Source organism: Nothoprocta perdicaria, unplaced genomic scaffold (assembly GCF_003342845.1).
Source record: "Nothoprocta perdicaria isolate Ctin4 unplaced genomic scaffold, notPer1 scaffold_206, whole genome shotgun sequence".
Lineage (NCBI taxonomy): Eukaryota > Metazoa > Chordata > Aves > Tinamiformes > Tinamidae > Nothoprocta > Nothoprocta perdicaria.
Genome location: NW_020455272.1, coordinates 938329 through 953433, shown reverse-complemented (window position 1 = coordinate 953433; position 15105 = coordinate 938329). Strand labels below are relative to the sequence as shown.

General features: G+C 50.6%; 2 protein-coding genes across 2 annotated transcripts in view; both read right to left on the bottom strand.

Annotated features, from left to right (window-relative positions):
• L3MBTL2 (L3MBTL2, polycomb repressive complex 1 subunit) overlaps positions 1-60 on the bottom strand; it is a 13844-nt gene extending 13784 nt beyond the window's left edge. The window contains exon 1 of the mRNA XM_026038277.1: positions 43-60. Coding sequence (XP_025894062.1) covers positions 43-60 — 18 coding nt within the window. The remainder of the gene's footprint in view (positions 1-42) is intronic.
• Positions 61-12105: 12045 nt separating this feature from the next.
• The window catches only part of EP300 (E1A binding protein p300), a 60130-nt gene continuing 57130 nt past the window's right edge, over positions 12106-15105 (bottom strand). The window contains exon 31 of the mRNA XM_026038269.1: positions 12106-14604. Coding sequence (XP_025894054.1) covers positions 12361-14604 — 2244 coding nt within the window. The 3' untranslated portion in view covers positions 12106-12360. The remainder of the gene's footprint in view (positions 14605-15105) is intronic.

Here is a 15105-nt window from a genome sequence, read left to right as displayed (position 1 = left end):
CGGCCCGGCCCGGCCCGGCCCGCGCGGCGCGGCGCCCCTCACCTCGCGCTCCTGCTCCATGGCTCCCGCGACGCCGTCACCGCCTCGCGCGCGGGGAGCTCCCCCCGCCAGCCGCGCGGCTGAGTGGCGGGAGGCAGGAGCCAATGGGCGCGGGGCTTGTTCCCGACGCGCTCGCCGCGGAGCACCACGGGAGTTGTAGTTCGGCGCCCTGCCTGGCTGAGGCGGCTATGGCGGCTCCTCCTCCCCCCTCCCCTCCCCCGTCCCTTTGGTATAARTTGTATTATTTAAGTTATGTTTAACTTAATTTCGCCCCCAACACGCGGTGCCCAAACCGCTTTGGGCTCATTTTAGTTTTGACCTGTTTTTTGTTGCAAATGTCTCTAGATTAGAGGGAGCGGGGCAGTGCATCAGGCTGCTCACGTTTTGCCTCAGGTCTCTGCTCCCGCTGTTGTGGGATGAGTTGGGTTGGAGGATCAGGAGGAATTATGTTCACCTTGTTTAAAACTTAAGGAGGACAGATGTTCCCTGTATCTTGCTAGGATGGGATGGGAGGAAACTYATCAGGGGAGCAGACAGCATTCCTTAGCCAAGGACAACTGGGAGCTGCTCATTAAAATCACAATGTTTTTTCCACATTGCAAACTTGGCAGGAAAACTCAAGTTCCACAGATCCTTAACTGAACTATCTTCATTATAATGCTAAAAATAATGCCCTTAGTATTATAATACTAAAAATCATGCCCAAGATCCTTGCCTTGGTGAAGACCCTTCCCCACAGCATGCGTAACAGGGGACAGGAGGAACAAACAACACTAATTGCATGTAAATTACTAACTAATCACTGTAAAGAGGGATGTATCCGGGGAGTTATCGAGTGCATAAATACAGTTTGGAAAGCGGGGAGTGTGTCATCGATTTATGGGAATCCACCAAGCACTTGAGCTTGAGCAGCTCCGAAATAAAGGAGCAAACGCCGCTCCTGCTAGTGWGAGGATCAGCTCCCTGCACACGGGGCGGCGAATCTGCTTTTTGGACAATGTTCCRAGCAGGCAGCTGGACTCGTGTCGTTTTCTGCCCCTCGGTAGATCTGCATGTTTAGTGCCCCTGCAGTGGCACTYGTGTCTGCATTAGGAAATGGAAGTCCGGAGCAGTGCCAAAGCTGTTGTGTTAAAGCACCACGTGGTAACTTGTGTAGTTGTGTTAATTATGCTGCTCCCTGTGTCCTCAAATGATCGATTTCAGAGATTTCATACATAAATAGATATTTTATTTAGCAAAGAAAGCATTCGCTACACAACAGAGCTCTCAAAGTGTTTACTGTGCTATGCCATTCATTTTAAATTTTGTATGCTATATCATAGTTTCTTTATATAGCTTCTGTCCCCCTTGGCTTTCCCCCCCACCCAGAAAACTACTCTGGTTTTAGCCTTGTTGCTAGCAACCTCCCTCATCCCAGCTCGCTGTCAAGAACAAGCAAGAAGCAAATGTYTCTCAGTGTGTTTCTGCCACTCATTACCTTCTAAGAAGTAGCTAGGTTCCCTGGAGTCAATTTTACTTTCCATTCTACTCCTTTTGCTGTTATTATCATCTTCATTCTGTTCACACTGTAAAAAGTAGATAAATAAATGTCTGTATTGAACATTCCTACTGTGTACAGATTTTGTAGTGAGTAGCTAAACAATGTGTGAAACATGCACAGTTCCTRCCTTGCGCATATAGCAAAGAGACAACTGTAGCCTCAAGTCAAGTAGCCAGAAAATCTTGGCTTAGTTCAAGTCTTATGTGTGTTGCAGACCTACAAGGACTGCTGTTTAAGATAGTCCAAAGGCTCTACAATGAAGCCACTGTCTGTAGCTCTTTTAGCAAAGAAGAGTCGTTATCAGCACTAACCAGACACACTGTTCTGAGTAGTGACTGTGGCAATATCTTAATTAGCGGGGTGGCAGGGACCTCCCAAATCCTTCCACATGCAACTCGATTGGCAGATTTCAGCAATGTCTGTGATCCTCCACGTTCCATCTCTCAGACAATCCTCCAGAGCTGTTAAGAAACAGAATATTGCTTTTAAAATACTTAACCAATTTATTGATACACAAATAAATTATAAAGAACGCAGGTATTGCAAATACTCTTGCAAATGCTGCTACAGACAGGGTACTGTATGGACAGGCAACAAAGGTGTTTCCAGGAAATATACAGATACCAAATTAAGYGTTCATTAAATCTTTCTATTGCAACAATCTTTCTTGCATCGTATTATGTGCTGTTGCCAATGTGTATCCCCTGCTTCCTGGAGCTCAAAAAACAGGCCAGTTCCCCTGGGTCTCAGACAGGCTGGCTCAAGCCTCCTGGAAGCTGAAGCAAAACCGAGTATTATGTTAACACAGCATAGCCTAAAGCAGTCCCCAGGTCATGGCTTTTTAATGTGTTTTTTGTTGTTGTTTTTATTAAATATTTTCGATAAATGAAATTATTTAAATAATTTCTCTTTAATAAAATGAAAATTGGATTAAGGACTATATTTTCTTTAATGAGAAAAACTTTATTATGTGACATTATTTGTAATGTTACCAATGTCGCAGTCCAAGAGGGATGCGGAGCTTCTAGAGAGGGTCCAGCGGAGGGCAATGAAGATGATTAAGGGAGTGGAGCATCTCTTGTACAAGGAGAGATTGAGTGAGTTGGGCCTGTTTAGCTTGGAGAAGAGAAGGCTGAGAGGGGATCTGATTAACATGCATAAGTTCATGAAGGRGGAACGTAGGGAGGAAGGGGACAAGCTCATCTCATTGGTGGCCAGTGACAGGACAAGGGGTAATGGGTGCAAGTTGCAACACGGACAGTTCCATCTCCATGTGAGGAGGAACTTCTTCACTGTGAGGRTGCCAGAGCGCTGGCACCGGCTGCCCAGGGAGGCTGTGGAGTCTCCTTCTCTGGAGATCTTCCAAAGCCACCTGGATGCCGCCCTGTGCCCCRTGCTCTGGGTGTCCCTGCTGGAGCAGGGGGTTGGACTAGATGATCTCTAGAGGTCCCTTCCAACCTCAACCAGTCTGTGATTCTGTGACTTGCTGCCAGGTCTGAGAGGGCCAGGTGGCCCCTYAGTGTAGAGGGCGCTTAAACGGGGTTCCCCAAGCTCTTTGATCTGAACAAGTTTGGTTTATCCTGTCCCACAATAGAAGGGAGGGCAAAAYGAACACCTGATTAACATGCACAGTACATGAAGTACTGTACATTAATATGTACAGTGCACACGCCGTCCAGGGGAGACGTGGGGACGTTTCCGCTGGGGAGCAGAGGTGTCGGGGAGGCGCACGGCTCCCTCAGCAGCGCGCGGCGTCACCTAATGCTCCGCGGGCAACGGCCGCCGCCCCCAACGCTCCGCGGGCAACGGCCGCCACTCCCAACGCTCCGCGGGCAACGGCCACTGCTCCCAATGCTCCGCGGGCAACGGCCGCCGCCCTCAGTGCTCTGCAGGCAACGGCCGCCACCTCCAGTGGCCCACTGGCAATGGCCGCTGCCCCCAGTGCTCCGCGGGCAATGGCCGCCACCCCCAGTGCTCTGTGGGCAACGGCCACCACCTCCAACGGTCCACTGGCAATGGCCGCTGCCCCCAGTGCTCCGCGGGCAATGGCCGCCACCCTTGAGGCGAGGGCCAGGCTCTGCAGCATGGAGCATGGTTATCGGCACCATGTGGATGGAGAGGGAGGCTGCCAGGGCGGGAGGGCAGCGTCCCGTGCTGCCTTGGGCTGCGAGTCGCCTCCGAGGGGTCTCCCTGACACCCCGCTGTGCTCAGGGACCAGGAGGCCCAGGACAACCCCAAACCGGCCATTTTTTACCCCTCATTCTGAACCAGGGAAGTAAACGCCTATGTCATTCCCTGACCACCACCATCCTGGGGCCCAGGGCAGCACAAATTGTCTTGGTCCTCGGAGAGAGGGAGGCGASAGTGCTGTCATGAATGTTTCAGGTGGTCTCTTATGTGTGACCCTTGCACCTGCCTACAAATAATAGAGTTCTTGGAAAGCTTTCATGTATTGCAGSAGGTCCATAAATACACACACACACAAAAATAACAACCTAAGCTAAAAAAAATAACAACCTCCAAACTGACCCAAACTTCTGACATGGAAAGAGCAGGTGTCTCCCTCCTTGATTCAGGATCCGCTGGCAGCATCTTACTTTCCAAGTGCCATAAGGCAGCTCCCTAGTTGTTCCCACAAGCGAGGACTCAACCSCATAGCAGCCTACTTGGCCGCAGGGAAGATTGAAGCCAAGACTGARGCCACTGCTTTCAAGTTCTCTCTTACAGACTGTAGAACACACAGGAAACCCTTGTTAGGTCATTCTTAATGTTACATTTCAATTCCTGTATATTTTCAGTAACTACTAATTAAATCATACTATGTAATAAATATGTAATAAATACAGCTATTAAACAGTTTGTGTGATGAGCAAATGAAGGTGGAGTCCAACATGAGGGCCAACAAGCCACCCAACTAAAGGCACAGGAGCTAAGTTACCTGTCCTTTCATGATGTTCTCCTGCCATGCTAAGCCTGTCAGTATGTGTTGACAGGATTCAACATATGAAGAAAAAAAAAAGAGTAAAGAGAATATTTGTACATAGGGTAAGTCTCCAACTYGTAGGGTAAATCTTCAACTCCATGGAATCATCATCCCATGTTTCTAAACTCCTATCCCYGTTGTATGTAAAGGATATACTAAACACCAATAATCTTTACCTTTTTTTAGCTGGAAGATGGAGAACTGGAGCTCTCCTTTAACTGAGAGGGKTTTTTTTGACACTGCTATGGCCTGTCAAAGTTTTGAAAAATTGTTCTATTTCATGAGAAAAGCTGATTTAACCAATTTTGTAGTGGGCAGCACATTGGCAGCAAAGCCTGAGCTCTGTCTTATCCCTAGATCTGTATCAATTACAGAGACTTGCCATGATGACAGAGAAGAATACGCCCCGGGTCTCTCACTTGTACAAGGAGACATTTTAGGTTCAGCAAATCCCAGGACTCACTACTGAGAAGGGGACAAAAGACTGAATTGTCTGGAAGATAGACGACTTAGTTTTAAGTACTTACCTTATTCCAGTGTGGAGCAAAAGCTGCATTTTGAGTGCTGAGCTATGCTCCTTCTCAGATTCTTCTGCAAGTTTAGGAAGATGTGGGGCACCGTGATGTCTTGCCTGGCTCCTTCCCCAGCAGAAATGGTAGCAGGGAAGACCAGGAAGACCAGTAACAGCAGAAGAAGAGAAGTCATGATGTCCATCTGACCTGTCACCCTAAATGCAGTTTACCAAAGTGGAAACCCCATTTTAGATATATTTTCCCACATCATGGGCAAGGACCCTTTCTCACTGTGATARCACTGGGGAGATGGATAATAGAAAGGAGGTTTGAAATCCTGCAGTGCAAGCTTGGACTGAGAAAACAGCAAATAAATGGAAGAATGCCTGAGATCTGTCATTTTTAAACTCATGTTTTTGGGGTTCTAACCTCCCTTGGCAGCTCTGGTCCAGCTACTGAGTCAAGCCACGCCAGCGCCTCTGTCCTTAGATCCATGCCCTTCCTCAGCCCTTAGACTACTCAGGCTTCCAGTTAACAGGCCTGGAGAGCTATCCTTTGAATCCCAAAGCCTCACTTCCCAGGGACACATTGTATTGCAAGCACCTTTTGATGCCACACTCCAGTCTTCACATCTTATTTGATAAGGAAAAAGGGAGAAAACAAACAAACAAAAATCACCCTGGAAATAAGYCTCCCAGTTGTATCTACCCAACCTATTGCAGTGCTGAACAGAGATTTGTTTTGGAAGAAACATCCAGTTCCCTGCTATCAAGCCCACTAAGATGCAGAAAAAACAGTTACGAGCTTTTGTAATAGGAAACTGGCCAAGCCTAATGGGGAAGTGAAATGCCTTGGTCACRCAGTGCAGAGCTGCAGCAGCACAAAAAGCTCCATAAGGCTATAGAGGTCCCTGCTGGACTAYATACTGTGCACAGGGTGTGACATACCCTGGTGTGACGTACCCTAATGCAGTGGAAAATGAAGGCAGAAGGAGGGCGCGTTTGCTGAAGTCAGGCAGGGACTGTGGTGTGAGCAAGGAGGAGACATTTTATTAGGCAGGTCACACACTTCTAACACTCCACAACATGGTCTTTGCAACAGAAGAACCAGCATCTCTGCAGGATATCCTTTAAACTCTGAGAGCAGGAGCTGTGCTCTCTCAGGCAGGAGCTGGGGCTGGCAAAGTGCACTCGCTTTGTAACGCCACTGTCACTCCCCGCCCATTCCTGTTTGCCCTGGGGACAGCAGGTGCATGGGAGAGGCAAAACTTCGAGTGACAGAGCTCATGGCTGTGGCCCTCATGGCTCTCCACTCCCCAGGTGCACCAGGTCTCAGCAGAACTGCAAACTAATAGCGAAAAAGCAGTTTGAGTGGACKCAGCTTTGCCAGGAGCTTGGAAGAACTTCCAAGTTGGTACCTCCATCTTCCTTAAATCTCTCGAGCAAGGAACAACAGCAGGAGCTGTGGCTCACAGCCCACGAGTGACCCACAGCACCAGTTACAGARCAGGTTTCCCTCTCACGCATCCGTGGTGTGCATGATTCCTGCCGGGGGGTTACAACCAGGACCCTGTTTCAAGGGAGTGCATTTAAGGCAACATAAGCAAATCGTCAACACCCCAATTTTTCTAAACAAAGTTCTAGACGGAGTCAGGCAATGTGGCCATGTGCATGGCATATCAGYCAAGGCTGAGGTTGCAGCCCAGGGGCCTCCCAACAGCAACTCAGGAGAGGCTGTGGCCGAGGYCACTGTGTGCATTGCTCCTTGCCTGTTTTAGGGTGGAAGGCCACTTCTCCTGCTTGGGCAGAATCTGTTACTGGGAGCAGACCCTTTTGACCACTGCTTTCTTCCAGCAGGAGGCCTGCTGCAGGACAGGTCCCTTTCTAAAAAGGCTGTGAGAGGGACCTTGAGTTTAATCAGAGCTGGGAGCAGCACGACCAGTGACATGGGCTGTGCAGATAGAAAAAGACTGTCTTGGAAATGGGAGGTCAAGCTTCTTGCAGAAGAACTGAGCGGGTGTCAGAGAAGGATCAGAAGAAGCATTAGAAAAGGAACCAGCATCTAGAATGCCTGTCAACTGTCGTGACATGTCCCCTGGCCTTGTCACGGTGCTGCCAGCRCTTGCAACAGGCTCCAAGTTCTGCCTTATGTGAACAACCCAATTCCCAAGCGGCAGGTTTTGCCTGGATGTGTCTTGGTGTGTCTGGAGCTACCTTTTAGCTGTAACAGGTATCTGATGATCAGGGGAATGCTACCTGCGATGTTTTAGATTAGGCACAACTGTGTGGTGTAACAGTAACTGTTACACATGCTGTTATAACTAACAGACAGCAGGTGCTAAGGGAGATGTCTCGAGTGGAGCTCCGAGGCCTGGACACAGCAGTTTGTGCAGAAAGGTGTGCAGAASGAGGCCAACGTCCTCAGCAACGAGGTAACACGCAGCAGGGCACAATCCCCCAACGCCAGCTGGAGCACAGGCCACTCCTGGAAGAAGCCTCATGCGCTTCCAGGAAGCCTCATGGGCCAGATAGGTCCTTGTCCTCATGGGGGACTTGAACAACCCTGACATTTGCAGAAGGGAATACACAGGAGGGCATGAGCAACCCAGGAGGCTTCAGGGGTACATTGGTAGTGATTTCCTGACACAGGGAATTGAGGAGCTGACAAAGAGAGATGCTCTCTGTGTAGTCCCAGAGGAAGAAAAAAGGAAAAGGAAAAGGAAAAGGAAAAGGAAAAGGAAAAGGAAAAGGAAAAGGAAAAGGAAAAGGAAAAGGAAAAGGAAAAGGAAAAGGAAAAGGAAAAGGAAAAGGAAAAGGAAAAGGAAAAGGAAAAGGAAAAGGAAAAGGAAGGAAGAAATAAAAAAGAAAAAGCTTGGGAATGCAAAGAGTAGCATCAGGTTTAGATGCAGTAGCCACGAGATGGAGGAATTCAGGATCCTGAGAGGAAGGAACAAAGCAAAATGCAGGATCACCACCCTGGACTTCAGGAGAGCATTGAGGAAACTGCTTGGAAGAATCTCAGGGATTCCCTGGAGAGAAAAGAGCGGTCCCGGATACCTGGTGAGTTTTCTAGGATCAGCCCCTCCAGGTTCGATAATGTCCACACTGACCTGCAGAAAGTCAAGCAGAAGTGGCAGGAGCCCTGCAGAGGGGAACAAGCAAAGCTCAAATATGWAAAGGAGGCATACAGAGAGGGAAGTGGGGACAGGTGACCCAGGAGGAGTGTAAAGACACTGTTTGAGCATGCAGGGAAGAGGTTAGGACAGTCCATTGGTAGTTCGAACTGGTGAGGGACATGAACAGTAACAAGGAGGGATTCTGCATGTGTACTGGTAGGAAAACTAGGGAAAATGAGTCACTTTTGAATAGGGCAGGGGATGTCATGACAAAGTACATGGGAAATGGTCAAAGCACAGGCTGCCTCCTCTGCCCTGGTCTTTATTGGTAAGATTGGRCTTCAGGATTCACCCTGAGAGCAGTGGGAAGGTCTGAAGAGAGGAATCTTTGGATCAGGTTAGGGAACTTAGGCCAACCAAACATTAGCAAATCCATTGGCCCTGAGGGGATGCGCTCATGAGTGCCAAGGGAGCCGGCCAATGTCACTGGAATGCCATTTCTGATCATCTTGGAAAGACTGCACTGGGAGGAAGACTCCTGGGACCTGGAAGACAGCGAATTCCATTCCTGTCCTCAACAGGACCAAGAGGATGAGTTGAGGAACTAGAAGCTGGTCACCCTGACCCCATTTCCTGGGAAAGTGATAGTGCAAATCCTCCTGAAAACCGTGTCCAAGTACATTAAGGACAAGAAGGTGATCAGAAGTAGTAGTGTGCCTGAATTTATGAAGTGGAAATCATGCCTGACCAACCTAATAGCTTTCTACAGCGAACCAACAGGCTGAGTAGATGACGAGAGAGCAGAAAAATGTTGTTTATCTTGGCTTCAGCAAGGTGTTTGACACCTATTCCCCTGACATCCTAACAGATTCTAATACTCCTAATACTCCTGTATTAGAGAGTTTGTGTGTATCATTTAATTGTATAGCGATAGTAATGCTTATAGTCAAATTTTATATTAACAATAATTCAGCTAGATTAGACGGGAAACTAGACCAACAGTAAGTTCTCAGCTTTGTGTATGCGGCTACTTCTCTTTGTAACCATAGTCTGCGTGTAACAAATAGGGGGGAAGTGAGCCCACCGCCTGCTAACCACCCTCTAAGAGGTGCTGTTACCCTCTTGGTGCACACTGTGCTGATGCAGGTAACATGCTTTTATTTTTGTTGTTCTGCTAAGTCCTACCACTCTCCCTATTAACTGCAGCCCTCTCCCAACTGGCAGCTTCAGCTTCTGCCCCGGAATCAGGGAAATTTGGGAAAGGAGCAGCAGGGGATAGGGAACCCCATGCAAATCCACAACTAATGATCATCCACAGCAACTTAACAAGGCCAGAGAACCTCCAGGGCTGAAGGTGAAACTAGCCCTTGTTTGGGTGGGGTAGAAGGAAGAGGAATGGGGCGACGAACTCCCGTTTGACACRAAGAACTCTGCCAAACTGCTGCCCTGACATCAACATGAAGCTTTTTGCTTTCCATTCCCCTGCTGAGCAGATCAACAGCCGTCTCTCCCAAGCCCAAGGAAGCAACTCCAGGCGTAGCATGGAGTTAGTGTGTGCCACGTGGAGGTGAGCAGTACCAGCACCAACGAAGGGAGGATGCTGAAGCCCCAGGCTGCCTTCCTTAAGCCTCCCTGGAACTTCCTTGCATCTTGCTAAGGGCTGTTTGCTAATGAATAAACCTTTTATTCCCAGCTTATACTGCTGTGCGAGATCCTTTTTTYGCAACTGTGTTTATACTTAAGGATCAAGTACTCTGGTTGGACAGCTTTGAACACCCAGTCACCTCACAATACATTTGGCACTTGGGTAGGGCTACCACCCAGCCAGCCAGCTTTTCTCCTGTCCCCCACACCAGCCATTTCCTGAGGGCAGCTTGCTCCCATTCGGCTGTTTTCTGGGATTTGGGAACATCCTCATGCTCAGAGCACTGCTGCTGGTCATACATGTTGTGCTCTGGTCACACCTGGGACTTACCGTGCAGAGCAAGCTGGGCACTTCATAGGTGCCTACCCTCATACACACACACACACACACACAACCCCCTCCCCAGTGAGACTGTATTTTGGGAAGCCTACTGCACATTCCCTGCCTAGCCAGAGCACAGAACAGGCGGCAGGCTCTGAGGCGACAGGTTAACTTCTTTCCTGTGAGGGTGCCAGCGCCCTGGCACAGGCTGCCCAGGGAGGCTGTGRAGTCTCCTTCTCTGGAGATCTTCCAAATCCACCTGGAGGCCGCCCTGTGCCCTGGGTGTCCCTGCTGGAGCAGGGGGTTGGACTAGGTGATCTCCACAGGTCCCTCCCAACCCCAATCAGTCTGTATTCTGTGAGCTCCATGTGCACGTAGCAGCCCACACAACCGGCCCGACTACGCACACAAGCAGCACTCGTTCAGGAGCTCCCAAACTTAGTGTTTGCCTTTGAGACAGCGACCCGCATGCCATCCCACAGGCTTAGCCTCGGCCTCTGCCTCACGGGAGGGAACCCGCCAAGCGGGTCGCATCCCAGCAGGACCCCACGAGCTGCCTCAACACCGCGTCCCCACAAGCTCACCTCTCAGGAACATGCTCGTGCTTGGGTGCCGATGGCTTTCCAGCACCTCCCAAGCGCAACAGGAGCTTCTTAATATCGCACACCAAACACCAGTGCTCGCTTCAGAACGCAGAACCAGCCCGTGGAGCAGGAGCTGCTCCAGGAGGCCTGGGAACAACGGCGAGGCCGCCCCCATTTCTCTGGCAAGAGACGTGCCGGGAACAGACACCGAGTGGTACCAAAGTATCCGCTCACAAAACTATTACTCCACTCCCCTTCTTATATATTTGCATTTTTAAACAATCATATGCATTAAATAGCTCTCCAATGGCTCAGTAGCAAACACAGCAGTCTAAGGTCCGCAACTGCCGCCTCCATTTTGAGCACAAGCAACACATGGGGGAGAGAAGGGAAACATTAAAACCAGGCTGTCTGTCTCACACAGTTTATTTAACAATAGGTAATAAGAAATCAATTTTTAACAGTCTATACAGTGATCGAAAGTTCATATTTATAAGTAATCAACTTTAATTGCATGATTTACAACATTTGAGGGTTTTTTGCTTTCTATTTTCAAGTTTTACAGAAAGTGGAAGAGGGTGGAAAAGGGGCAYGGGAGAGAAAGCAAGCATAAAGAAGAAACCCCAGGGACTTTTTCGCAGGTTAAAATCATCCCCTCGGAATTGTTTCTTACCCTCTTTTTTATTTTTTTCCTGTTAGATGTAAAAATAACGAAAAAAATTCTTTCAAGAAAACAGAAACCACAATATATATACTACATCCATTTGGCAGCTGCCCCTGTTATTTGCAAAAATGTTGTCTTCTCTCTACATGTACAAATTATTTTAATACTTGAAGTTTTTTTAAGCTCAGACTCTTGTATAGAAAATTCTTGGAGGACAAAAGTAGACTTCAGGAGGGGGCTGAGTTATTTAATATTTTTACATTTTTCAAAGAATTGACATATTTCCAACCATAGAGGAAAAGATTGGTATTTACTTTAATATATATATATTTATATATGTAATGTATTTTTAAAGCAACATTAACCCCTTTTGTCCTCCGGCTTTAAGAAAATGTTCTCCTGTAGGTTGTTTTTTTTTCTTTTTTCCTTTTTTTTTTTTTTTTGCAGTGACATGAAGAAAAACCAGAATAGGGAAAATGTTTACCTTCTGCCTCAGTAAATAATAACTATCAATATTACATATTTTCATTAATTTAAAAAAAAACAAAAAAAAAAAAAAAGAAAAACAAAAATAAAACTATCGGGAGGCACGAGCAGGGTGTCCTTTGGTGAACGGCCCAAGGACTGCCCTCGTTCCCCGACCTCTCCAACGCACACACGCGAGGAAAAAAAAAAAAAAACAAAAAAAAAAAAAAAAAAAAAAAGAAAAAGGACTGGTTATGATTCCAGCCATAACAAAAATATATTCTTTGTACTCTACTGTCCCTCAGGTTCATCGTTGGTTTGCTTTTAAAACCACAAACTACTACTGCAGAGTTCAGATGTGTTCCAGGGAAAAATGTTGGTTTAGCTAAGAAAGATTCAAAAAAATTTGTCTTCAGTACAAAAAGTCTTGAGAAAATAAGTTTTTTTTTCTTTTTTTYYTTTTTTTTTTGCTCCCAAAATGCTACAACGTGTCTAGTGTATGTCTAGTGTACTCTGTGAAAGGTTTGAATTCAAGTCTGAGTTGTCGGAGCTGAGCCCCAGTTCCGTGGCGCTTGTACCATGGAGGGCCGCCATGCCGGGGTTGCTGGCGAGCTGGGAGAGCATGGCGCTCTGGTCCGGGCTGGCAAAGTGCCCTTGATCCATGGCGTTCGCCTGGGCAGCGACCAGGCCCGGGTGCGGGGAGCTGGTCTGCGGGGAGACGTGGTGCGGAGAAGGCTGCGGCTGCATCCGGGGCGAGGGGCTCGAGTGGGGGGGCTGCGACTGGGGCCGTGGCGAGGGGACGGGCTGCGGGGAGCGCACCTGGTTGCTGAGCGCGGCGGGGAGCTGCTGGCCCTGCAGGTGCGGGGACTGCGCCTGCCCGGGCAGCATGTGCTGCTGGGGGCTCATGGGGTTGGGCTGCGCCGGGGAGCCCATCTGCTGCTGAAGCAGCCGCTGCTGGAAGGCCTGCTGCAGGCTGGCTCCCGCCTCCGCGCTCATGGCCTGCGGGAGCTGGCCCATCTGTCCCATGCCGCCTTGCTGCAGCTGCTGCATGTGGTGCTGCATGCGCTGCTGCTGCTGCTGCTGCTGCTGCGGGTAGCCCACGCCCTGGGGCTGCTGGAACTGGTTGTGGTTGGCCATGGCGGGCCCCAGCGCCGGGCCCGCGCCTTGCTGCTGCTGCTGCTGCTGCTGGTGGCGCTGCTGCTCCATCATCTGGTGCCGCCTCATGAGCAGGTCTCGGAACTGCGGCGCCATCCCCGAGTGGTTCATGTTCATCTGCTGCGCCTGCGGGTTCATGGCAGCCATGGCCTGCGGCGGCTGCTGCGGCGGCTGCTGCGGCGGCAGGCTGGGCCTCTGCACGCCCGCCTGCATGGGGCTCATGTTCTGCATGGCGGCGTTGGCGTGCACCCCTCCCTGCTGCCCCTGCATGGCCTGCTGCGCCTGCAGGCCCGGCTGCCCCTGCGCCATGCCGCCCTGCGCCGGCATCCCCTGGGCGTTCTGCGAGCCCGCGTACTTGGCCGCTCGCTGCTTGATGAACGCCGCCAGCAGCTGGGGGTTGGAGTGAAGGATGTTAAGCACCTGCTGCTGCTGCATGGGCGAGCTGGGAGACCTGAGAGTCCGCAGGAGGTTCTGTAAGGCCGCCTGGGGCAGAGGGGGCTGCTTGGGCTGGGCCGCGCCGGGCACCTGACCCATCCCCGGCTGCGGCGCCATGTTCATGGGCTGCCCCGGCTGCGCCACCGACATCATGGACGGCCGCTGCATTCCCGGCTGCAGCTGCTGCGGTTGGGGCAGCCCTCCTTGCACCCACGGCGGCTGCTGCTGCATGCCTGCGGGCCCCATTCCTTGATCTATGTGACCGCCGGGGCCTCTCGCTATCTGCGGGGGGTTCATTCCCATTGGCGGCATCTGGGGCATCTGGTGCTGGATGGGCCTCTGGAAAATCTGCACCTGTGCCATCTGTCGCTGGGTCTCTGCTGCCCGCTGGATCTGCATGGCCATCTCCACTGCCGCCGGAGGAGGGCCCTGAACGGGCGGCTGAGGCGGCTGGGGCGGCGTCGGTGGAGTCACCTGGCCGCCTGCCTTTCCCTGGGACACGGCGCCGGGGGGCTGAGTCCTCTGCATGGCGTAGGGCGCCATGTTGTTGGGAGGCGCGGGCTGCGGCGGCGGCACCGGCTGAGGCGGGGGCTGCGGCTGCGGCGTCTGCGGCGTCGTGGGCTGCTGGCCCGTGGGGGTGGTCGGCGTGGCCGGCGTGGGTGAGGGCAAGCCCTGCTGCTGGCCCACCACGCCGGTGCGCTGCATGCTCGCCATGCGCCTGCGCAGCATCTGTGCCTGCTGCAGGCGGTGCTGGAGCTGCTGCTGGCGGAGCTTGTGTTTGATGTTGAGGCAGAAGGGCACGGGGCACTTGTTCTCCTGGCAGTGCTTCGCGTGGTAGCAGCAAAGGGCAATGAGCTGCTTGCAGATGGGGCACCCGCCGTTGGTCTTGCGCTTGCAGCCCTTGGTGTGCTGCACGACCCGCTTCATCTTCTGACAAGAGGGCAGCGAGCAGTTGGCGTTGCGGCACTGGCAGGCGTGCACCAGGGACTGGATGCAGCGCTGAATGCTCAGGCGGCGCGAGTCGCCGGGGCTCTGCGTGGTAGCCGTCTGCTGGTTGTTGCTCTCGTCGTCCAGCCCGAGGCCCAGCTTCTCCATCTTGTGGTCGTGGTTCTTAGTGTTATAGCAGGTGATACACAGGTCGTAATCCTGGAAAGAGGGCGGAGAAACAAGTCAGCGCTCCGCTTGTAACTCCTCATTGAATAAATACGTAAATGGTGTCACATCACCTCAGATTACACCCAGGTGCTCCCACACAAATTGTTTACAAGAGGGAAAAATTAAGCTTTGCAGGCTAGTGGAGAAGGAGTAAATCTGAATTAYAGAGACAGTGAATGTGCGTGTGGGAAGGAAGGCTGAAATTACACAAATATATACAGCTCGAAAAACAAGTCTGCATGGAGCTAATAGGTCACACATGATTCAGCTGGCCCAGAATTTCACTTTCTTTCCAGATAGGGAAGGAAGAAAAAAAAAGACAAGGAACAGCTGTCCATCTACTGCTTCTATAATAGGAGGAGGTAAAAACGGCAGGAGAGATCCCAATTTTCAAAGATGAAAGGAAAATGCAAGCTACTTGTTCTGTTTTCAGGTGAGCTGATAAGCAGCAGTGTCCCAAAAGAACAACCTCAACACCACGTACATTCAGTG